Below are 25,124 nucleotides of genomic sequence, written 5' to 3'. Positions count from 1 at the left end.
TGAGAAGTCCAAATTCCAGGCGTCAGCATGGTGATATTTTCTCCTTGAACTCTGGTGTTCTAGGGCTGGCTGTCAGCAATTCTTGTGGATCTTTGGCTTTGCCATCACATGGCAATGCATGTGACAGTGTTCTCCACTTTGTTTTCCAGGTTCTGTTGACCTCCTTCTTCTTACTCCTCCACATGGTTTTCTCTTCATAAAGCTGTCACTCAGTTGAGCCACACCTTAACTAAAAATAACATCTTTAATAGATCCTATTTACAATGGGTTCATACTCACAGGAATGGATTAAAATTAAGAACATGTTTTCTAGTTTGCTAATGCTGCTAGAATGCAAAACACCAGAGATGGATTGGCTTTTATGAAAGGGAGTTTATTTGGTTACACAGTTACAGTCTTAAGGCCATAAAGTGTCCAAGGTAAGTGTGATGGTTAGGTTCGTGTGTCAACTTGGCCAGGTGATAGTGCCCAGCTGTCTGGTCAAGCAAGCACTGGCCTAACAATTGCTACAAGGAGGTTTGTGGCTGGTTTATTAACTTATCAGTCAATTGGCTGCAGCTGTGACTGATGACCCACCAAAGGGTGTGTCTTCCCCAATGAGAGAATGCAATTGGCTGGATTTAATCCAATTAATCAGTTGAAGACTTACAAGCGAGACAGATAGAGGACCTTCTCTTCTTCTTCGGCTGCCCAGCGAAGCATTTCCTGAGGAGTTCGTTGAAGTTGCCAGTTCTTTTCCTGAGGAGTTCATCAAATACATTCATCGAAGATCCCAGTTCATTTCCTGAGGAGTTCGTCAAACATGTTCGTCGAAGATCCCAGTTCATTTCCTGAGGAGTTCGTCGAAGTTGCCAGATCATTTCCTGAGGAGTTCATCAGACATCTTCCTTGGAGTTGACAGTTTGCTGACTGCCCTACAGAATTTGGACTCGTGCATACCAACAGTTGCATGAGTCACTTTTATAAATTTTATAGTCATAGATACCTCTCACTGATTCTGTTTCACTAGAGAACCCTAACTAATACAGTAAGGCATCAACAACCGAGTACCTTCACTGGAGGATGGCCAGTGGTGTCCGGAAAACCTCTGTTAGCTGGGAAGTCACGTGGCTGGCATCTGTTCCAAGTTCTGGTTTCAAAATAGCTTTCTTTCTGGGTGCTCCTCTCTAGGTTGCAGCTCCTCTTCAAAATGTCACTCTCAGTTGCTCTTGGGGCATTTGTCCTCTCTTAGCTTTTTCGGAGCAAGAGTCTGCTTTCAACGGTTGTCTTCATACTGTCTCTCATCTGTAGCACCTGTGCATTCTTCAGAGTGTCCCTCTTGGCTGTAGCAAGCTCGCTCCTTCTGTCTCAGCTTATATACTGCTCCGGTAATCAAGGCCCACACTGAATGGGTAGGGCCACACCTCCATGGAAATTATCTCATCAGAGTTATCACCTAAAGTTGGGTGGAGCACATCTCCATGGAAACACTCAAAGAATTTCAATCTAATCAGCACTAAAATGTCTGCCCCACAAGATTGCATCAAGAAATATGGCATTCAGACTGGCACAACATGTTTTTTGGGGGGTGCATAATTCAACCTGTACTTACTTCCCTTTTGATCAAAGATAACCCCAAAGAAAGATTATTCTTGATCGTGAAATAAGACTAGTTTCATTACATTTGGTTTGATTGTTTACATAGGTGCAACAAGAATGGTGAATCAGCACATAAACCTTTTTAAGTTTGTTTTGCTGAAAGTTTTCATAAAAGGAACCTCAGTTTGCCTTTTTTTTTTCAATTTTATTGAGATATATTCACACACCATAAAATCCTTTCAAAGTACATGATCATTGGCTCACTGTCAGTGTATCATTCATCAGCACAATCAATTTCAGAATATTTTCATTACTCCATTAAAAAAAAGAAAGAAAAAGGAAAAAGAAAACCTCAAAACATCCCATAATCTTTACACCCCCTGCCCATTATTGACCCCTAGTATTGGTGTGGTACATTTGTTACTGTTGATGAAAGAATATTAAGATATTACTGTTACCTTTAGTCCATAGTTTGCAATAGGTACATTTTTTCCCACATACCACTCTATTATTAACTCCTTGAAATAGTGTCTTGCATTGTTCTAATGATGAAAGAACTTGTGACATATGTGACTCTAAGCTTCTCCTTTCAACCTTATTCACACGTGATTCCGCACTGTTAATTTTATTCACAACAACATGCTGCCACCACCCCTACCATTTCAAAACATTTAAATTCAACCTAGTTAAAAATTCTGTACATATTAAGCAACTACTCCCCATTCTCTACCCTCATTCTATATCCTGGTAACCTATATTCTAGATTTTATGTCTGTGAGTTTACATGTTGTAATTAGTTCATATTAGTGAGCGCATACAGTATTTGTCCTTTTGTGTCTGATTTATTTCACTCAACATGATGTCCTCAAGGATCGTCCGTGTTGTGTGCTTCGGCACTTTATTCCTTCTTACTGCTGAATAATATTCCATCATATGTGTATACAACATATTGATTATCCATTCATTGGTTGATAAGACACTTAGGTTTTTTCCATCAGATTGCCTTCTAAAAGCCTCTCAAGGATAGGAAGCCAAGCCAGCTCACCACTAGATTTCCCATGTGCTTGCTTTCTTTTTTTAAATTTTTTGTTAGAGAAGTTGTGAGTTTACAGAACAATCATGCATAAAATACAGCATTCCCATGTACCACCCCACCTGCATTGGTGTGGAACATTTGTTACAATTGATGATATCACTTTTTTTATGATGTACTTTTTAAAAAAAATTTTCCAAATATATAGAAGTGTTAATGTTCAGTTGAAAAGTATCTTCTTTTAAATCTTAACTCATTTATTATAATTATAAGTAAATGTAAATATCCGACCCCTTCATTTTGTCTTTTACCTAACACATCTCTAAGTAAATATTGAAATGCATTTTTATCATAAATTACTTTTATTTTATTTCCCCTTTCAATTACTGTGCTAGTTTGGATGTATTATGTCTCCAAAACACCATGTTCTTTGACGCAGTCTTGTGAGGCAGAGGTATTAGTGTTGATTAGGTTAGAATCTTTGGATTAGGTTGTTTCCATGGAGATATGACCCACCCAACTGTGGGTATTACCTTTGATTAGATTATTTCCATGGGGGTATGGACCCCGCCCATTCAGTGTGGGTCTTGATTAAATCACTGGAGTCCTATATAAAAAGCTCACAAACACAAGTACCTCCCAGCAGCTGCTGCTGAGACAGACATTTTGGAGATGGCCATTGAAAGTAAACTTTTGCTAGTCCAGATTTACCTGGGAGAAATTAAGAGTATATCCTCAGATGCCTAGAGAGAAACATCCTGGGTTAAAGCCATTTTGAAACCAGAACTCTGGAGCAGATGCCAGCCACATGCCTTCCCAGCTAACAGAGGTTTTCCAGACGCCATCGGCCATCCTTCAGTGAAGGTACCCTATGATTGTTGCCTTACCTTAGACATTTTATGGCCTTAAGACTGTAACTTTGTAACCAAATAAACCCCCTTTATAAAAGCCAATCATTTCTGGTATTTTGCATAATGGCAGCATTAGCAAACCGGAATAATCTTTCTTTGCTTCAGCAGGTTAATTTATATATGAATTCCATTTCACATCAGGGAAGGAGATATTTTATTATAAAAGTAGATATAAAAGTGGATAATGGGTCTGATAAGATTTAGAACTAAAGTTCTAGATACTTACTCATGCCTTATCCTTTCCATTGTTATCTATAATCTTATCCAACCTTTTCTCTGAGAGGGAGGTATTGATCCCAGGAGTCCAAATTTATATCCTAAAGTGCAAATAGTCTCAGATGGAGGATAGCTGTAGATCCTTCCTTCCTTACCCTGTATTAGAATGAAACTAAAGATAGGCATAGTCAAAATTTCTTGTGGAAAAGGGAACCATAGTAAAAAACCATGTGAGGATGGGAAACAGGAAGGTCCAGCGAGTGAGAGGAGGAAAGTAAAGCAGAGTCTGGAGCTGGCTAAGTAATTTGCTGTCAATCAAATTAGGTGAAAAACCCCACCAAGTAAAAGAGATCGTGCCTTCTCTCTCTCTTAGACCTCCACCTCCCCAGACATATACACACAACCCATTCCTGTCCTAGAAATGTAAACTGCTTGTCACAATTACTCTATACACACTGCAAACAGGCTCTCTTTGTTTTCAGGATATGTGTTGGACAGTAAAAGTTTACACTCAAACGTGTCATCCACCAAACTCCAGACATTCCACTTTAATGAAGGTGCCAAATGAAAGGTTTGGAAAGATCTTCAAAAGAAGATCCAGGGAGGCAAAGTGTTCATTAATCAGGACCCTACAATTATGAGGATATAAGAAGTCTTTTCCCGTCATTAGGGTGAAGCAGCTGCAAATAATCACAGCATGAAGAAGTAGTGCCTGACACTGCGTTACGTAGTTGAAACTGTAGTGGAAAACAGCTACATTGGTTGTTTTTGTTTTTTTGTTTTTAAAGAGGGAAAGAAACTAATTAAAAGAGAGGTCTTAAGAACCAACCTGGGGTCCCTTACAATGGACTTGTGGCTTGGACAAAATATTTACTGAATTAGGTTGTGGAGTGGGGATGAAGGACACAATGGAGGGAAGTGATACGGTTAAGAGCAAGGCCAATTGCATAGGTGCAAACCTGTGCAATCCCACAGGGCCCTGAGCTTAGAAGGATCCCATGCTTGGTGTAATAATATTCTACTGTCACCGTCTTGAAATCCTTAACAATTTTTTAACAAGGAGCCCTACCTTTACATTTTGCACTGGGCCAGTCAAATTACCTAGCTGGTCCTGGTTAAGAGAATGAACTTCTGAATCTGAGAGGCTTGGGTTCAAGTCCAGGGCCTACCATTTGCTAACTGGATGATCTTGGTCAACTTATTTAACCTCTCTTCATCAGTTTAATAAGACCCATAATGGTACTTATCTCATAGGACTGTTGTAAAGAATAAAAGAAACAATATAGCAAGTGTTCAGTAGATATTAGTATTATTATCAATGACACAGTTGTCCATTACAAAGGTATCAAGCATTGTTGGAGTAGAACTGTTTTCTAAACTCATTTTTGCTAACATATTTCTGCTCTGGATGTGTATGTTGACGTCACCATCCTTGTGGCAAGACAGGCCAAGATAATTTTCCTAATTGCAGGCTTCATAATACATTTTGTGCCAGAACCGAAGGAGAGCAGGTGTTATTTCAAATCTGTGACTCATCACCACACATTCATACACGACATATTTCTTATAGATTTAAAAGAGTTGAACTCTAAGATAATGGAGATATTATTTTAGAATGTAGAAATATGCCCATATAAAGGCAACTTGCTATTGAAAATACTTCCTTCAATCTGTGTGGGCCTGAGGAGTCATTTTATTTGTCCTACAGTTATGAGTGCAATATTCCCAACCAAAGAAGGTGCAATTCAAAAATATCACCAGAGTCATTTAGCTAGGACTACATACTAATTATTACCTTGCCATGAATAAATTGACTGGATTGTATTAGAATATGGGTGGACTAAACTAGGAAAGAAATGTAGAGGTAAGCCCTAATGGAAGTATTTTCTTCCATTTTGACTGAATACCCCCTATTAATTTCTTGCTTATTACTATAATTAAAAGTAGTCTTTGTCAGTACTTGTCCTTTTAATATTATTCTTTAATTTAAGAACAGATTTTTAAAATGTGAAATGGATTTTTTTTTAAGTTTTTTAATATATTAAATATGTCATGACCATTCTACTTAGTGGAAAGACATTGGCTGCCATGCTGTGATAAGGAACTCTCCTCCGAAGAATTGAGTCATAATTCTAGAAGAAAACTCTTGAATTGCTAAGGAGACAAAATTTGCCCCTGTGATGTGGGAAGTGACTTCTTTCCCCGAACCAATACTGGTTCCACGGTTGCACGTGAAGATAAAGTTGGTCTTCAAATTCTCTCTGAACATTTTGACCTCAGGCCTCACTCTATAATTAGGTCACTAAAGATAATCTATAAATGAAAGGCAATGGGTTTAGAGATGACTCTTCCTAAAGTTATGTCTTGCAATTTTTTTAGAGAATTTTAGTGCCTAAATCTGTAGAGGAAGATGGAGCTGTTGCCAAATCTTTGTGAATTTTACTTTAGACACTGAAAAAGGAAGTGACAGACTCACCTCTGACATTCCAGGGAATGTACCTTTAGGAGCTTATGAGAGAGCACCCACACCAGGCATGGGTGAGTGCACTCCAGGACTCAGCAAGAAACAAGAGGGGGCAAGAACAGATATTTTTAGAGAATCCATCATGGGTTAGTCTCTATCCAGGGATTGGAGAGAAAGAATGATTTGACTAGTGTCATCCCTGGTCCTTTGTAAATCAGCCCAACAAATGATGAGATTGTCCTGCCTACCCAGACATCTCCCTCTACCAGTTGTTTCTTATTCTTCCCTGTACTTTTATACTTTCCCTATTGGCTTCCTCTCCACGTGTAACTGTGCTTAAGTGTCTCACATTTTAACAAAGAAACCAAAACAAAATAACCCAAGCAAAACCCTTCCTTGTCAAAAACCTTCCTTGATAAGCCCATGTGTGTGGGGTTTTTGTTTGTTTGCTTTCTTATTCCTTTAAATGTAGGTTTGTTTGTTTTTTTTTTTCTTTCAAAGCTATACAAGCCACACATGGACATGGTTTCAAGTGTCAAATCATTTTCTAAAACCTTTTACAAAAAACAATGCTGCCTTCCCCTCTACTGTTTCTTACTTCCCAGGAACAACTAACTACTTTCCTCTCTTGTAACTGATTTTACAAAAGAAATTCTTTTCCGCATCTCAGAATAGCATGTTTACATTCCTACTTTTTAACTTTACAGTTCTAGGCATTATCTTTTTTTTTTTTAAACATTTTATTTTGACATAATTTCAGACATGCAGAAAAGTTAGCAATCATAGAACAAAGAATTTCCGTATATTCTTCACCCAGATTCCCCAGATGTTAACCTTTTATTACATTTGCTTTATTCTTTTCCCTCTATATATGTAACTTTTTTTCTGAACCATCTGATAGTAAGTTGCAGACAAGGTGCCTCTTTATCTTACATACTGCAGTGTAGATTTCCTAAAAACAAGGACAAAACTATAGTACAATTCTCAAAATCAAGAAAGTAACATTGATAATAATAGTTATCTAATCAACAGAGCTTATTCATATTTTCCCAAATGTCTCAGTAGTTTCCTTTATAGCAAAAGAAAATCCTGGAGCATGCATTGCATTTAGCTGTCATATCTCTTTAGTTTCTTTAGCCTCCTTCAACCTGGAACAGTTCCTCAGTGTTTGTCTTTCATAGTATTGATATTTTTGAAGACCGCGAGACAGATATTTTGTAGCATGTCCCTCTATTTGGGCGTGTCTGATATTTCCTCATGATTAGATCAAGGCTATCAACTTTTTCCGGGAATGCACCTCAGCAGACACGTGTCAATTTGCCCCATTATTGATGATAACTTTGATCACTAGTATAAGCCAGGTTTTTCCATTGTAAAATTACTATTTTTCCATTGTAATTGGTAAGTATCTTGTGGGGAGATTTTTGAGATATTCTGCTAGGTTCATGTGCTAGTTTTAGCATTCATGGGAGATTCTTGGCTGTATCAATTATTATTATATGGTTGCCAAATTGTGATTTTCTAATTCTGTCATTCCTCCTACATTTTTAGATGGTTTCTACTGTGAGGAGGAGCTTTCACTTCTCCTTTATTTGTTTATTTATTTTGCTATAAACACATGGATACTTATTTTATTCATGTTCTTCTTTAGCTACAGTATTAACTCTCACTCTCAGTCAAATTCTTGGAAGAGTCTACACTCCATTTTCACCTTTCCCTTTTACTCCTCAATCCCATGCAATTTTACTTCTACCTGCTGAAACCACTCTTCAATGTCAAAATAACTTCATGTTTCTAAATTTAATGGAAGGTTTTCACATGTGACAACATGAATGAACCTTGAAGACATAATGCTGAGCGAAATAAGCCAGGCACAAAAAGACAAATATTATATGATACCACTAATGTGAACTTCGAAAAATGTAAAACAAATGGTTTATAATGTAGAATGTACGGGAACTAGAGATAGAGAGTAATTAAGGAAGGGGGAACAATAATCCAATAAGAACAGATAAGCTATCGTGGGTAAATTTAATGTTCTGGGAATGCCCAGGAATGACTATGGTCTGTTAATTTCTGATGGGTATAGTAGGAACAAGTTCACAGAAATGTTGCTATATTAGGTTACTTTCTTGGGGTAGAGTAGGAACATGTTGGAAGTAAAGTAGTTATCTTAGGTTAGTTGTCTTTTTCTTAGTCCCTTCTTATGGTCTCTTTGAAATGTTCTTTTATTGTACGTTTTTTTTAATTTTTTTCTTTTTTTCATACAGTTGATTTAAAAAAAAAAGTAAAAAAAAAAAAACAAGGAAAAAATATGCAGAGCCCCCTTGAGGAGCTAGTGGAGAATACAGGGGTATTGGCCTGCCCCATCGTGATGGTTGCTAACATGCCCACAGACATAGGGGACTGGTGGTTTGATGGGTTGAGCCCTCTACCACAGGATTTGCCCTTGGGAAGACTGTTGCTGCGAAGGAAAGGCTAGGCCTCCCTATAATTGTGCCTAAGAGCCTCCTCCCGAATGCCTCTTTGTTGCTCAGATGTGGCCCTCTCTCTCTAGCTAAGCCAACTTGGCAGGTGAAATCACTGCCCTCCCCACTACGTGGGATCAGACACCCAGGGGAGTGAATCTCTCTGGCAACGTGGAATATGACTCCCAGGGAGGAATGTAGACCCGGCATCGTGGGACGGAGAACATCTTCTTGACCAAAAGGGGGATGTGAATGGAAATGAAATAAACTTCAGTGGCAGAGAGATTCCAAAAGGAGCCGAGAGGTCACTCTGGTGGGCACTCTTATGCACACTTTAGACAACCCTTTTTAAGTTCTAATGAATTGGGGTAGCTGATGGTGGATACCTGAAGCTATCAAACTACAACCCAGAACCCATGAATCTTGAAGACAGTTGTGTAAAAATGGTAGCTTATGATGGGTGACAATGGGATTGGGAAAGCCATAAAGACCACACTCCACTTTGTCTAGTTTATGGATGGATGAGTAGAAAAAGAGGGGAAGGAAACAAACAAACAGACAAAGGCACCCAGTGTTCTTTTTTACTTTAATTGCTCTTTTTCACTTTAATTATTATTATTGTTATTTGTGTGTGTGTGGTAATGAAGGTGTCAGGGATTGATTTTGGTGATGAATGTATAACTATGTAATGGTACTGTGAACAATCGAATGTACGATTTGTTTTGTATGACTGCATGGTATGTGAGTATATCTCAATAAAATGAATATTAAAAAAATTAAAAAAAAAGGAAGGTTTTCAAACTTTAACTTATGTTCCATACAGAATTTGGCATTCTCAGAACACTCTTTCCTTCACTTCCTTGGTTCCAGGCACTCCTAATTTCCCTCCTATTCTTCTAGCTCCTCCTTCTCATCTCTTTGGGGTATAGAGAATGAATCCTCTTCCACTGTCCATCACTTCTCTGTTTTCCCCGTATTTCTGTCATAGCCCCTCTTCTTTTTTTATTCTATATACTCTTTCTGGGCAATCTCATCTAATCCTAAGGCTTCAATAATCATCTCCATGCTGATACACTTCCTAATTTATGACTTCAGTCCGTTATTCTCTTCTAAACCTGAGACTCTTTTTTTTTTTATCATCATTTTATTGAGATATATTCACATACCATGCAGTCATACAAAACAAATCGTACTTTCGATTGTTTACAGTACCATTACATAGTTGTACATTCATCACCTAAATCAATCCCTGACACCTTCATTAGCACACACACAAAAATAACAAGAATAATAATTAGAGTGAAAAAGAGCAATTGAAGTAAAAAAGAACACTGGGTACCTTTGTCTGTTTGTTTCCTTCCCCTACTTTTCTACACATCCATCCATAAACTAGACAAAGTGGAGTTTGGTCCTTATGGCTTTCCCAATCCCTTTGTCACCCCTCATAAGCTACATTTTTATACAACTGTCTTCGAGATTCATGGGTTCTGGGTTGTAGTTTGATAGTTTCAGGCATCCACCACCAGCTACCCCAATTCTTTAGAACCTAAAAAGGGTTGTCTAAAGTGTGCGTAAGAGTGCCCACCAGAGTGATCTCTCGGCTCGTTTTGGAATCAAACCTGAGACTCTTTTGCCAATTTCCTACTAGATATCCCACAGGTACCTAACTCTCAATTTTTCTAAAACTAAACCCATTTTCTTCCCCCAAAACTGTTTCTCCTCATGTATTTTACCTCAGTTCCATCTGCTTAGAAAAGAACTCAGTTTGCTCTGTTTGCCTGGTGAATACTGTTCATTTTGTTAGAAACAAGCATTATACCTTAAAAACAGTCACCTGATTGTGGAGGAGAAAAGAGTTTATTCACAATCTTGCAAGAACAGATGCACAGCCAGAAACGTGGCAGGCGCTCCCAAAAAAAAACATGGCAAAAGTTATATCCTTCACTTGATACATATGTCCCTCCCCTGTTTCCCCATTGGCTGGGTACTCCAGAGGTTGCAGCCTATCCAAGAGAGCTAACTAGCCCACCTTTGAGATTTTGAATTGTACAGCCTATCAGATAGTTAACTAGTTCAAATGTTTCCCCAAGAGTCCCCGCCTTTGACCATATCCCCACAATTCTTTTACATTCCAGTAACTCTGGTTATCTTTCCCTTACAAGGAACTGGCACTGATTCTAGACTTACATCACGGTGCTCTCTCTCTCTTTTCTTCCCCTCACCACAGGGCTAGTTTAAGCCAGCAGCTCTGCCCAATCTCCATCTTCCCTATTCCATGTGACCTTTATGTGGATGCTAAACTTTTATCCTTTTCTTACATTTTTCAACAGTTTAGATATTCTAGGTTAGTTTGGGAGGCCCCCCTTAGGGGCCTACATAGAAGCTAGCCCTCTCAGCTTAACTTCTTGTCTCCATTCCCCATTTGACTGTAAACTCTGTGATGGCAATATCTGTTTCATTTTTCTTTTTTCTTTTTACAATTGCGTCTCCAGTGATCAATACAACACAGGCACATAGCAAATCTCAGTAACTGATTTTTTTTTTCCTAATTTTTTTTTTTTAACAAGAAATTTATTTAAACAAGGCGCTTGACTTGAAGGGAAAACTATCTAGGATTCATTGCTTTTAGAGTGCTTTATCCCTACTTAAAGTTAGATTGCCCTACATGTAACAGCTATGTACAAAAAAGTTGTCCTTTGTTTTATGATGATAAATGAAAAACACTAAAATTCTACAACCAAACAAGGTATGCAAGGATTTTTTATGTTGTTGGTTTTTGTTTAACAGTGAGAGCAAAATAACCTACTGGAATATAAAGATGAGAGTTGAATGAGCATGCCAGTAATGGAGAAAGTGGGTATTTTCACAGAACCAGTATTTTTCCCCATCCCTTCTCCGTTTGATATCAATCAAAACATACCAATGGCCATTTAGTGAAAAAAAAAAAGCGATATGCTTGTGCACCTATACCAGTTACTTTATGTACAGTAAAGGAACAGGGAAGGATAAAATGAAAGAATAGAGAAAACTAAACTGTAGTAGTCAGGATGTGGTGGAACCAAATTGTGGTTTTTCTAATTGAGAATATATTCCTGGTTTGTAGGAACAGAGTTCTGGAGTAAAGTAGTAGGCTCCATTCTTAATAGACACCACCTGTCTGCTGCTGGAACACATCAATTGTATCTTCATCCTCCATTTCCAACTGTGCCGGTGTGTCTGTTTCATTGAGTGGCTGCCTGTCAAATTGGAATCTGATCTGCCTCATAGACAAACTGTGTCGTTCACGATAGGCTTTCATTAGTTTACTAAATGGTGTATGCCTCTTAATCTTAAACTGCACCACAGAACCATCCTGCCCCGCCACCTTCAAATTAGCATGATCGTTGTTTTCAGTCTTGACTCCTTCCTTGGGTTTTTCCTTGGCCATGGGGAGAGCTGGAATCTCCTCAGCTGCTGTTTCACAAAAGAGGTACCAGGTCCACGCCATACGAGCACACAAGCAGCACCAGGAGTGGCAGAAGGAGGCGGCAGTGGTGGAGGAACTGTTGTTTAAATGAATCAAGAAATAAACAAAAATGATTTTTTGCACTTTCCCTAAGCAAAACGACTCGACTTGATTAATTCATCAGCATTCTTCAGCATGTGAGTTCCACATGCAAATTTAAAGAGTTTGACTGAAGCGGGTGTGTATATGGATTTATGGGAGTCTTCTGGGTCTCTGACAGCATCTTCAAAATAACCCTTAGTGAATTTTCAGAGCCTTGAAAGAGTTGTTAAATGTATAGATAGAAAAGATTCTGGGTGGAAGCTGCACTTAAAAGAATCATATTATCTTCGGAGAAAATAATTGATATTTAGTTTTCCTTGTCCACCTCTTTAAAGCAAACAAAATAAAATAGTTTTGCTATTAGAAAAAAAGGTATATTGTCTCCACTTTTAACAATGAAGATATTAAAGTTTAGCTAGATTAAATTACTTGTCCAAGGTCACCTGGCCAGTAAGTAACAAGGATTCAAACCCACATCTGTCAGACCCCAGCAGTAACCTTGGGCCCTCTATCGCATGTTGCCTTCCCAGAAGGGGCAGGTAAGACTCGTGTAGGTAACAAATATTGTAACATTACAGAGGTTTGCCTCTGTAATCCAACATTTTGTTTTATTTCAATAATTTTCTGTTTTGGAATAATTTTTTATTTAAAGAAAAATTGCAAAGATGGGCCAGAGAGTTCCCATGTACCTTTCACCCCATTTCCCCTAATATAAACTCTTACATAACCATGGTACATTTGTCAAAACTAAGAGATTAATACTGGTACATTACTATTAACTAAAATCCAGACTGTCTTTGGATTTCACCAGTTTTTCAACTAATGTCTTTTTTCCAGGATTGAATCCAAGCTACCACATTCCATTTGCTTGTCATGTCTCCTTAGTCTTGTCTGATCTGTGACAATTCCTTAGTCTTTCCTTGTTTTTCATGACCTTGAGAATTTCAAAGAGTACTGATCAGGTATTTTGTAGAATGTCCCTCAATTTGGATTTGGTGGGAATTGTCTTCAAGTTTAGACTGGGGTTAAGGGTTTTGGGGAGGAAGACCATGGAGGTGACGTGCCTCTTATAACGGGACTCATGACTGCTAATGTTCAACTTCATCATTTGGTTTCTTCATTGTCAGTTCTCTTCACTGTAAAGTTACTTTTTTTTTCCTTATCATACTCTGTTTTTTGGAAGTGAGTCACTATGTCCAGCCCACACTCAAGGGAAGAGAGGGAATTAAGTTTCCGCTCCTGGAGGGGGAAGTATCTGCATATATTATTTGGAATTCTTCTGTAAGAAAGGTTTGTCCCTTTCTCCCCTTTTTTGTTTATTCAGTTATGTATATTTATTTCATACTTTGGATTGTAATCTAATACTATGTTATTTTTGTGTTCAAATTATTCCAGTTTCTGCCATTGGGAGTCCTTTCAGGTTATCTCCTGTGTCCCCTTTGTCTTTTGAGCACCCCCTTACTCTCTGGCACTATATTTACTTTTCTCCAAGTTTATCGTACATATTCTCTGCCCCAGCCCTAGAATCAGCCATTTCTCTGAGGAGTACTGGTTCCCTTTTATTGGAGAATTGTTTTAAAAACCAAGATCTGGGCACAAGTGTGCCCATTATATTGGGTGAGTGCGGGGTGGGAAATGCTTCTAGGCCTTCTCAGTGGACAGAAATAGGTAGTATATGCTTGTACAATACTTCAAACACACATATCTTTAATACTTTCTGAATTTAGCTACCTGTATGTATATTAAACTAAACATGAGTTTATACTGTTGTCGCCAACTCTAATCTAGTATCATAGAGTTTATTCTAGCCTATCCTCCTTGCTTATTTATAAATTTTCTCTGACTGTGTGAAACCTGGCTGTGTGAAGCCCATTATCTATCATTTATCATTTGTTTAAACCTAGTAAGGAGTAAAGTATTTTCAGAATGGTTAACCTGTATCCCTGCAAGAAACAAATTTATTGACTAGAATACAGTATTTATGTACAGTTCTTTTTATCTTCAGCTTCATGGTTTCCAGTCAAAATACCATTTTCCAAAGTTACTTAGATCACTCTCTTCTCCCCCCTCTCCAATCCCTTTTAGTAAGATTAGGTAATACATTTTTAATACGGTTAGATTCATTTGTCAGAGTCTGCTTTGCATCTTGGGATCTTCCAACATCCTAAATTTTTTTTTAAATAAATTTTGCTTACAGTTCTGTCAGTTTTGAAAAATGCATAGATATACCACCCCAGTACTTTACAGAACAATTTCATAATCCTAACAATTCCCGTGTGTCTCCTTTGTAGTCTCTAATTCAACTTTTTTGAATGCTCTAAGTTCCTTTAAGGACTGTGCAATATTTTATCTGCAACCAGTGGGCTCCATTGGGTCACAATTAAGAGCCACCCTCTACAGAGGCAATGGAGACATTTCTGAGATATTCAACTGTAAATGGCTGGAGAAGCTAGGTCAGGAGATCAAGGTCATTGGGAGCTGATGGAAGCAATTAACACAGGGTGATGAGAAATTCTAGGAGACAGCAGAGAGAACAATTAATGGGAGGTCTAATTTTGTGGAGTGAGAATATGCCAGTTATCAATTTATTGCCTCTCAGCTCCAAATTCAGCTTTTACTGACCAATCTGTTACGAAGGATCTGGGATCTTTAACTATTTTTCCTTTGCCAGCTGACATGGTGTTAAGTTTTGTCAGTACAGGGTGCTGGAAGAGATTGAAGGAGGAATGTGTTTTATTCCTTGGTTCTAATGGCTTGATTCTAACAATGCCAACTGCTTGTAGGGGGCAGCTTTTGCTGGATGCTTTCTTCAGCTCTTGACTTGGACAGCAGTAGGGTTGCTGGGAGCCCCAGGCAGCATGTGCCTGCACCCCATCTCAAGTTGCTGCTCAGCACATGCATGCTGGTACCTTCCATAGGGGCTGGTTGTCTAGCAAGCTGGATGCTCAGTTTTCATCCTAGCAGTGGCCAAAAGCTACTCTGCCCTGAACCATAATTGGAGGTGTACTGGGTTCCTGCAGAGGGAGCTTCTCCAGCTCTCGATCCTACCAGTGCCCACAGTGGCAGCCCAGCGCCCTCTGTGCACCCATCCATCAGCTTCAGCTTGACTACAGCCTGAAGGTTTGTTTCTCCTGGCCATCCTGACATGGACACTATGTATTCCAGGTCTCACACCTGCACCCGGACTCTCTCTGCTTCTGTCTCCATCTGACTGGAGGCCTTGCCCACCAGCTTTGGTTTACCTGCACCCCAGAGGGTTGTTTCTGCTTGCCTGAAAACTATGGGCCACCCCTGGCTAGGAAACCTAGCCATCAAATGGGTTGTAACCACACCTTCAATGAGCTCTGCATCCCTGTCCAAGTTTGTCCTTTTTTGAGTACTTTCCCTAAAATTCTGCAGCATCTTCTAGCGCTCTCATTACATCTTTACAGTTACTCTCCTGTCATTGCTTCATACTTCTTTATATTAAACTTCTTCCTGTTTAAATTACTATATGGTTTCTGCTCCTGATTGGACCCAGATTGATGCAGAGAATAAAAACTACTCTCACTGGGAGAGGACATAGATGTTCTTGGTCTTTTATTATACTTCACTTGAAGGGAAAGAAGGGAGCAATTTCCTGTCAGCAATTCCATCAATTTCTTGATGATGCTGCTAGTCCAGATTCTGTGGATAGAGGATCAAGTCAATTTAGAAACCCTAACCAGTAATTTAGGCCTCAGATCCCAGATCCTGGCTTATAGCTCAAAGGTACAGTTCTGAGAAAGCAATTTGCTGTGTAATGAAGAACAATTTCTGAGAACATATCAGGATCTGGAGTTGGTAAGGATTTAGGAAGTTTGTTAGACTTCTGCCTAGAGAGGAACAAGATGAATTATTTTGGCAACATTATGACTTATAGCAAGATGTATAATTTAGCTTATTTTCATTGAGCTTGACACTTACAATGGCATAGTAGTCAGCCAGGTAATTTCTAGATTATGCACAATATTTTAATACCAACATTTAATACAGATTCTTTGTATTTGTCAACAAAGCATTTCTAAGTTTCTCTTTCAAAGAAAATTTCTTGGATGTGAAAAGAAAGCTTGAAGTTCTTGTGAGATTCTGCTGAGAGACAGCTTGATTTCACTTTCATTTTCTTGAATATTCTGTTTCTTCTAGTTTACAGAATGAGATAATGGGTGATTTTAATTTCTGGATTTTATTTGGATGTTGTGGTATATTGAATTATGTACCCCTAAGAAGACATGTTCTTTAATCTTTTTTTTTTTAGTATTCATTTTTTTTAAGTCTTCATTTTATTGAGATATATTCACATACCACGCAGTCATGCAAAACAAATCGTACATTTGATTGTTCACAGTACCATTACATAGTTGTACATTTATCCCCAAAATCAATCCCTGACACCTTCATTACCCCACACACAAAAATAACAAGAATAATAATTAAAATGAAGAAGAGCAATTAAAGTAAAAAAGAACACTGGGTGCCTTTGTCTGTTTGTTTGTTTGTTTCCTTCCCCTATTTTTCTACTCATCCATCCATAGACTAGACAAAGGAGAGTGTGGTCCTTATTAGCTTTCCCAATCCCATTGTCACCCCTCATAAGCTACATTTTTATACAATTGTCTTCAAGATTCATGGGTTCTGGGTTGTAGCATGTCCTTTAATCTTAATCTACATTCCTGTGGGTGTGGAAACATTGTAAATAGTATATTTGAATATGTTAAAGCTAGCCAGGATGTGGATCATTTGTGAACAAAATCTTCCAAGGTCCTGTTTAGGTGTGGCCAACTGAATGTGGATCGCAATCTGGATTACTGGAGGCCTTATAAAGAGAACTGGGATGTCCTCTTCTTTCTAGCTAGAAAGGAGACGACATCGCCATGTGACTGAAGGCAGAGAGATGCAAGCCAAGAAACACCAAGAAGGATTGCTGGCTGCTAGCACCAGAATGCTACAGTCTTCTGGGAGAAAGTATGGTCTTGCCAACACCTTGATTTGGACTTCTGGCTTTTGAAACTGGGAACCAATATATTCCCACTGTTTAAGCCAACCTATTTTGTGGTATTTGATTGCAGCTCTGGCAAACTAAGACAGATGTAGGTTTAACAGTTGTATTAGTTAGGGTTCTCTGGGGAGACAGAATCAATGAGAGATACCTACGAATATAAGATTTATAAAAGTGTCTCACGCAGCTGTGGGTATACACGACTCCAAATTCTGTAGGGCAGGCAGCAAACTGGCAACTCCAACGAAGATGGTTGATGAACTCCTCAGGAAACGAACCGGCAACTTCGACGAACTCCTCAGGATACACTTCACTGGTCGGCCAAAGAAGTGACAGTCCTCTATCTGTCTTGCTTAAAAGTCTTCAACTGATTGATTGGATTAAATCCAGCCCACTGAATTCTCTCATTGTGGAAGACATGCCCTTCGTTGATGTCATCAGTCACAGCTGCAACCAGTTGATGATTTAATAAACCAGCCTGTTGGTTTATTAACCAGCCACAAACATCCTTGACCATCACCTGGCCAAGTTGACATATGAACCTAACCATCACAACAGTCTTCTCAACATAACAGTACTGTATGTTAACTGTGTTCTAATTGAAGAGTAAAGCTAAAGTCCTCTAACATTCCTCAGAAATGTCCTTCATTAACTATACCATACCTACAGCCTCACATGATTATATCTGTAGCACTCTTGCTGATAGAATAAGGTACATAACCAAGGTGAGGTGATTGCCCACAAGAGCATACCTAAAGAAGGGAGTGTATTAATTTCCTAGACTTGCAATAATAAAGAACCACACACTGGGTGACTTGAAACAACAGGAATCTATTTTCTCACAGTACTGGAGGTTAGAAGTCTGAAGTGAAGGTACTGGCACGGCCACTCTTCCTCCTAAGGCTTTGGAAGAAAATCTGTTCCATGCCTCCCTTCTAGCTTCTGGCGGTTGCTGAGAAACTTGTTGATCTTTGGCTTGTAGACACACTCCAATCTCTCCCTCTGTCTTCACATGGCCATCTTTTCCATATGTGTCTCTGTCTTTATGCTCAAATATTCCCCTTTTTATAAGAACACTAGTCATATTGGATTTAGGACCCATCCCAGTCCAGTATGACCTCACCTTAACTCAGCTACACCTGCAAAGATCCTATTTCCAAGTAAAGTCTCATTCACAGTTTCTGGGTGGACATGAAGTTTGGGGGGGACATTATTCACCTCAGGAAAGGGAGGAGCACATACTTTATCTGAATACAGGAGACTTCTTTTTAAAGGATTTGACATCTTTCCCATTTTTTTCTGTATTTGTCCTTATAATAATCAAGTGAAGTAGGAATTACTTTAGTGATAAGAAAACCAAGCTAATTTATTTTCTTGGAGATTAGTACAAGAAGTTGTTTTTGTTAGGATTCAGACTAGACATTGTATTTTAATTCTCTAGCTGGTATTCTTTATTTAAATATTTGTTTATTAACTTTATCTTTTACTCAGTATAAGAAAGAGCTGGCTTTGCAATAACTAGTTTTTCTTAAATGCGACAATTTCTTTTTTTTTTCTAAGTCATCTGTAAGGAATAATAAAAGTTAAGTATTATTTATAATAATTCCATTACTAATAATAAAAATAATGATAATATAAACAACTTACATTTACATAGCACTCTGTAGTTCATGAAACATTTTGATATATGTTATCATGTTTCATCCCCACAAAATCTCTTATAAGGGAGCTAAAATATTATTACAAATGAAAAAGAGTCTCAAAGTGGTTAATTGACTTTCTCAAGGGCATACAGTTAGTGGTGGGGCTTGAATTTGAAGCCAGGTCTTTCTGACATCAAAACTAATTCTCTTAACTCCTGTCTCCTCCACAAATAATACATAATAGCCAAAGGCATGTTAGGTACATCTGTTGTTCAGCAAATTATATGTTCCCAGAAATTTAATCTGGCAGAGAGAGCAAAGCTGTTACGTGTTCCAGGCATGAGTCTAATTCTGAAGTCAGTCAGGGAAAAAGTGGGCACTAACTCAGAGTATCTACTCTATAACATATATTGCATAAACATACAGCTTTATAATATATATACAAGTACTCTCATTGTATAGACAAGGAAATTGAAGCTCTGAAAGTTAGGTTCTGAAATGCATGCCCTTTCTGGACAAATGTAGTCGACTTTAAGAAAGAGCTCCATAAGGAAAAGTTCTTCAGGGAGCAGGGAAAAGATGTAACCCTTTTCTACCATCTTGACCACAGGATGAGGCGAAGCCTCAAAGAAGATCAGTATATTGCTGATCAGTGGAACCAGGCAAGCCACTGTTAGAACTATTTAGGCTGCTTACCCAGGCAGGACACCCTGAGCTCACCTGTGGATCTGGCAGGCAAGAAGACATCGCCACTCATAGCTTGGTCATTGCTTCTAACTTCTGTGCCCATGGTTAAGGATATGATTTGAATAAAATCATAAATTCTTTCCATAGGTTTGCCATTTAGGTTGGATAGTATGCAATGCCAAGGGTACAGGCTATTGGGTTGAGCAGAAGCACAATTGTCTGTACTACTTACATTTCTATTTCTCTTTAAAAAATTTTTTCTGCTAAGAATATACAGTTGCATTTTTGAAGGTTAAATGTGCATAAAATGCAACCTTATTGTATTCCTTGATTAAATGAAGTCTCTCTCAGTGTTTATAATGATGTGTATTTTCAATGATGATGCTTCTTGAATTTTCCAAGACAGTCCTGATTTCAAACTATTTTTATTTTCCCCATAAAAATATTTCTGCTTTTATGTGTCCAGATTTTTTTTTCAGAAAATACGGAGTATATTGTATCTTGTGCCTGAAGGCATTTTAGTTGCCATCTGTCACCAGCACCTTAATAGCTTTTTATTATATTATCTGTTGGTACCTATATTAAGAATACAGAGGAGCCGTGCATGACAAATAATTTACCCGTAACCTTTCCTACAATGAAAAATCGTTTGCATTTGCAAATTAAATGAAAATTACAGCTTTTATCCAACTAATTCGGGTAAGATAACTTTCTAGTATCATTCTCCCCTGCCCCTGGGTATATGTGTTGACAGAGAAGGGGTATGAATTTTGACTTGAACCATGACCTAGACCACCTAGATTGATTAATTTCGTAAGATAATTTTGCGATCTACCCCTTGCAGTTGCCTGGTGATGAACCTTTTCATATCGTTCTCACATATTCTGTTTTCTACCTATAAATCTGCGTTAGTACCAGAGTTTGTTTTGGGCCAAGTCATAAACTTGAGCAAGTAACCATGGATGGAAACATTTTATTTGCTCTTCAACTGTGTTCATAAGGAAGAATTTGCTACAATGAGTCTTCAGAATAAAAGCTGAGTTTTAATGAATATCTCTCTCCCCTTTACAGTTCATCGGAAGACTTCTGTATATAAAATCATCCTCAGGATTGTAGAATTTATCCATTTGAAATATTTTGAGGAGAAAATACTCCTGTAAAGAAGCTAACATTGAGTCTATGTAGGGTTAATTGAATTCTAAGATAGGTGTTTGCTGTCACATAAGCACTGATTTACTTTGTTCCGTCAATCAAAAAAGTACATTTTATTAGAAGCACACAAAACATGTTTATGCAAGATCATTATGTTCTCAGTGTATAAAGTTCTTCACTGTAACATAAATTTGTTGTCAGCAAAATATATTCAAACTATTTATTGAGTACTGAATATTTGTAATTTATAAGGTGAAATGTGGGGCCTACAGATACTCAGAGTCAGAGCAGAGGAGGCCCTGGATAGTGTGATGAGGTCATGATCTAAGAAGGGACTAAAAGAGAACCAGATCAAGGCAGAGCAGAGCAAGGGAGATTTTTTCATTCAGTTATCAAAAGCCAAACAGATGTGGTGTACTAAATGTGGAGAATAAATGAACATTTGGGAAACAAGTATTTTTAAGTCGTATTTCATGCTTTGGGATATTCATTAATCAGACATAGGAAATAGGAGAGATTGTGTTTCCGTTTGTGAATAATTCTTTGAAAATTTTAATATTGGTCGCTAATAGAGACGGCACATGGAGCAGTGGTCTGTTCATAAATTCAGCAAATGCTGGGTCTCTGAATAGAAATTGTGTTAGCATTAATGTACGATACAAGCTGAAACATGAATAATTTCTGGATTTATTCTCATTGTTTTTTTTTGTATGGGGGAGTTTAAAAATGTATCAAAGTAGTACAAAGTTATACAAAATATTAAATAGCACTACAAAGCTTATATTAAAAAAGAAAAATAAAAAACACAGTATTTGTCCCCCCACCCCCTGTACTGTACTTCCCAAAGGCTTTTAAACCTTTTGCAGTTTTTTTCTGGTATTTATTTCCATTTTTCTAAGTAATATGCCTACACTGCTATTTCTTGATTTATAAATTTTAGATATTATCTATTAACTCCACCCTCATATATACATATTTCCTTTCTCACCCTCCTAATATAATTCTAACCTAATTTCTAGTTAAGTAATATTTATTATTTACATTATGATGAAAATGTTGGTCATTGGTGAGTCAAATAGTATACTTTAATTACCTTTCCTTTGTTGCAGAAACTTTTTGTTTTCTTTAGTGTTAATACCTGCCTCCTTTTTTATATTACCAGCTTTGGGGAAGGTAGATTTTATTTATTTTTGATATTTTTAATTTTTTTTAATTAGGGAACTTGTAGGTTTACTGAAAAATTGTGCAGAAAATACAGAATGCCCATTTATACCCTCCCCCCCACACACAGTTTTCTCTATTATTAACACGTTGCATTAGTGTGGTGCCTTTATTACAATTGTTGAAACATTATTATAATTATATTATTAACCATAGTCCATACTTGACATTGGGATTCACTCTTTGTGTTGTACAGTTCTATGGATTTTAAAATTTTTATTCTGGTAACGTATACTCAGCCTAAACTTTCCTTTTTTAACCACATTCAAATATATAATTCAGTGCTGTTAATTACATTTGAATGTTGTGCTACTACCACCACTATCCATTACTAAAACTTTTCCATCAAGCCAAATAGAAACTGTACAATTTAAGCATTAATTCCCCATTCCCTAACCCCACCCCAGGCCCTGGTAACCTGTTACTCTAGTCAGAACTCTATTAATTTGCATATTCTAATTGTTTCATATCAGTGAGTTCATACAGTGTTTGTCCTTTCCTATATGGCTTATTTCATGCTACGTTATGTCTTCCAGGTTCATCCACATTGTAGCAAGTACCAGCACTTCACTTCTTTTGATGGCTGAATAATATACCATCATATGGACATACCACATTTTGTTTATCCAATTGTTTGTTGATGGACACTTAGATTGCTTCCACATTTTGGCTAGCGTGATAATGTTGTGATGAACATTGGTGTACGAATATCTGTCTGAGTCCATGCTTTCAGCCCTTTTGGGTATATACCTAGAAGTGGGATTGCAAGAAATGGAAATTAAAACTACAATGGTACCACCACACACCCACTAGGATGGTGTTTTAGTTTACTAAAGCTGATGAAATGCAATATACCAGAAATGGGTTGGCTTTTACAATGGGGATTTATTAGCTTACAAGTTTACAGTTCTGAAGCTCTGAAAAATGTCCAAATCAAGGCATCAACAAGACAATACCTTCTCCCTGAAGACCACTATTGGCAATCCTCATCTCCTCTGTCACATGGCCAGGCACACGGCACCGTCTGCTGGTCTCTCCCTTCTCTCTTGAGTTTCATTGCTACCAGGTTCAGGCGTCAGTGGTGTCCTCTCTGAGCTTCTGTGTGTGTCCTTGTCTCTCAACTTCCCTAGCTTTTCTCTCTGAGCTTCTCTGGGGTTTTTTTCTGTGTCTTCTCTCTGTCTTTTATTCTCTTATAAAGGACTCAGTAAGAGAATTAAGACCCACCCTCAATGAGGTGGGTCACATCTCAACTTAAGATCCTACTTACAATGAGTCCACACCCACAGGAATGGATTAAATTTAATAACATGTTATTTTCTGGGGTACATAACAGCTTGAAACCATCACAGATTGCTATTATTTAAAAAACTGAAAATAACAAGTATTGGCAAATACACAGAGAAACAGGAACCCTCATCATTGTTGGTGGCAATATAAAATTGTGTGGCCACTTGGAAAACAGTTTGGAAGTTTCTCAGGACGTTACACATAGAATTACCATATGATCCAGCAATTCTACTCCTAGGTATATGTCCAAAAGAATTGAAAGCAGGGACTTGGACAGATACTCATACACCAGTGTTCATCACAGCATTATCACACTAGCCAAAAGGTGGAAGCAATCTAAGTGTCCGTCAGCAGACAAATGGATAAACAAAATGTGGTATGTCCATACAATTGAATATTATTCAGCCATAAAAAGAAGTGCTGGTACATGCTATAACATGGAGGAAACTTGAAGACATCATGTTGAATGAAATAAGCCAGACAAAAAGGGACAAATATTGTATGATTTCTTTTATATGATAAACTTAGAATAAATGAATTTATAGACAGAGGAGAATAGTGGTTACCAGGGTGAGGAAGAGGTAGATATGCAGAGTTATAGCTAAATGAGTATGAGTTATGTATTTTGATTTTGGATGATGAAAATAGTTTGGAAATAGATAGTAGTGAAAGTCACACAATATTTTCAATGTATTTAATGTCAAAGAATTGTTCACTTCAAATTGTTAAAATGATGTTTATGTTCTATATATATTACTACAATTTAAAAAATATAAATAAATTATATTTAAAATGTTCAGTTCCTAACCCGTATTCCTTTGGATGGGACCTTATTTGGATATAGGGTCTTTGAAAATGTGATTTTTTAAGATGAGGCCAAATTAGATTAGTGTGGGCCCTAATCCAGTATGAATGGTGTCCTTTTAAAAACAGGGAAATTTAGCAACACACAAGCAGAGAGAAAAAAGCCATGTGACGATGGAGGCAGAAATTGAAATACTGCCACTGCAGGCCAAAGAATGCCAAGGATTGCTAGCCACCACCATAAGCTAGAAAGAGATAAGGAAGGATTTTCCCCTACAGATTTCAGAAAAAGCATGGCCCTACCAACTTCTAGTCTAGAATGTGAGACAATAAATTTATGTTGTTTTAAGCCACCAAGGTTGTGGTACTTTGCTACAGCAGCCACAGGAATCTGACAGCTACCAACATTGAATATGCACAAATCGTGCTGTCAGCTGAGATCCCCAGAGTTGCCCTCATTCCTCTTCTTTCCAAGCAGAGCACTGATTATTAGTTTCTCATCCAATATCCAATAAATACTACATTTTTTAGCATTCCTGCAGCTAGGTAAAGACCTGTAACCAAGATTTGGCCTCATGAAAAATAAGTGGAATTGTCTTCTGGCAGAAGGCACTTTCCTTAGAAGATAATTGGGATGCACCCTTTTCCTGATTCTTCATCCCTCTTTGCATTCTGCTGCCATCTTGGACCATGAGGACAGAGCCACACCCTAAAGATGGTAGAACAGCAAGCAGAATGAGCCTTGGTCCCTGGGAACTTCGTAGAGCAGGACTGTTGTACCAACTTGGGATTACTCACCTCCAGGCTCAGTTTATGAGACAACATTAAAATTCTATTTCTTTAAGCCACTGTTAGTTGGGTTTTCTATCAATTTTAGTGGAACTTAATGATATATCAAGAATTGCTGTCCAGCTCTTCAATTGGGTGGACTGCTCCAGTATCCTTCTCATAAATATTTTTTCCACTAATTTTTTTCATTTGCTATTTTAACCATTAAGTGTACAGTTCAGTGGCATTAATTACATTTACAGTGTTGCACTACCATCACCACCATCCATTACGAAAACTTTTTTATCACTGTAACAGAATCTCTGTA

General features: G+C 37.8%; 2 protein-coding genes across 2 annotated transcripts in view; one reads left to right on the top strand and one right to left on the bottom strand.

The window, feature by feature from the left end:
* ACYP2 (acylphosphatase 2) overlaps positions 1–25,124 on the top strand; it is a 320,771-nt gene that overhangs the window by 58,861 nt on the left and 236,786 nt on the right. The window lies entirely within an intron of this gene.
* LOC119511990 (small ubiquitin-related modifier 2-like) lies at positions 11,810–12,097 on the bottom strand. The gene has a single exon (XM_037806462.1). It carries the CDS (start codon positions 12,095–12,097, stop codon positions 11,810–11,812), a length of 288 nt encoding a protein of 95 aa, XP_037662390.1.

This window comes from Choloepus didactylus, chromosome 17 (genome assembly GCF_015220235.1).
Source record: "Choloepus didactylus isolate mChoDid1 chromosome 17, mChoDid1.pri, whole genome shotgun sequence".
Classification (NCBI taxonomy): Eukaryota; Metazoa; Chordata; class Mammalia; order Pilosa; family Megalonychidae; genus Choloepus; species Choloepus didactylus.
Note: the sequence above shows the minus strand (reverse complement) of the source record. Positions and strands in the feature narration are given on the sequence as shown.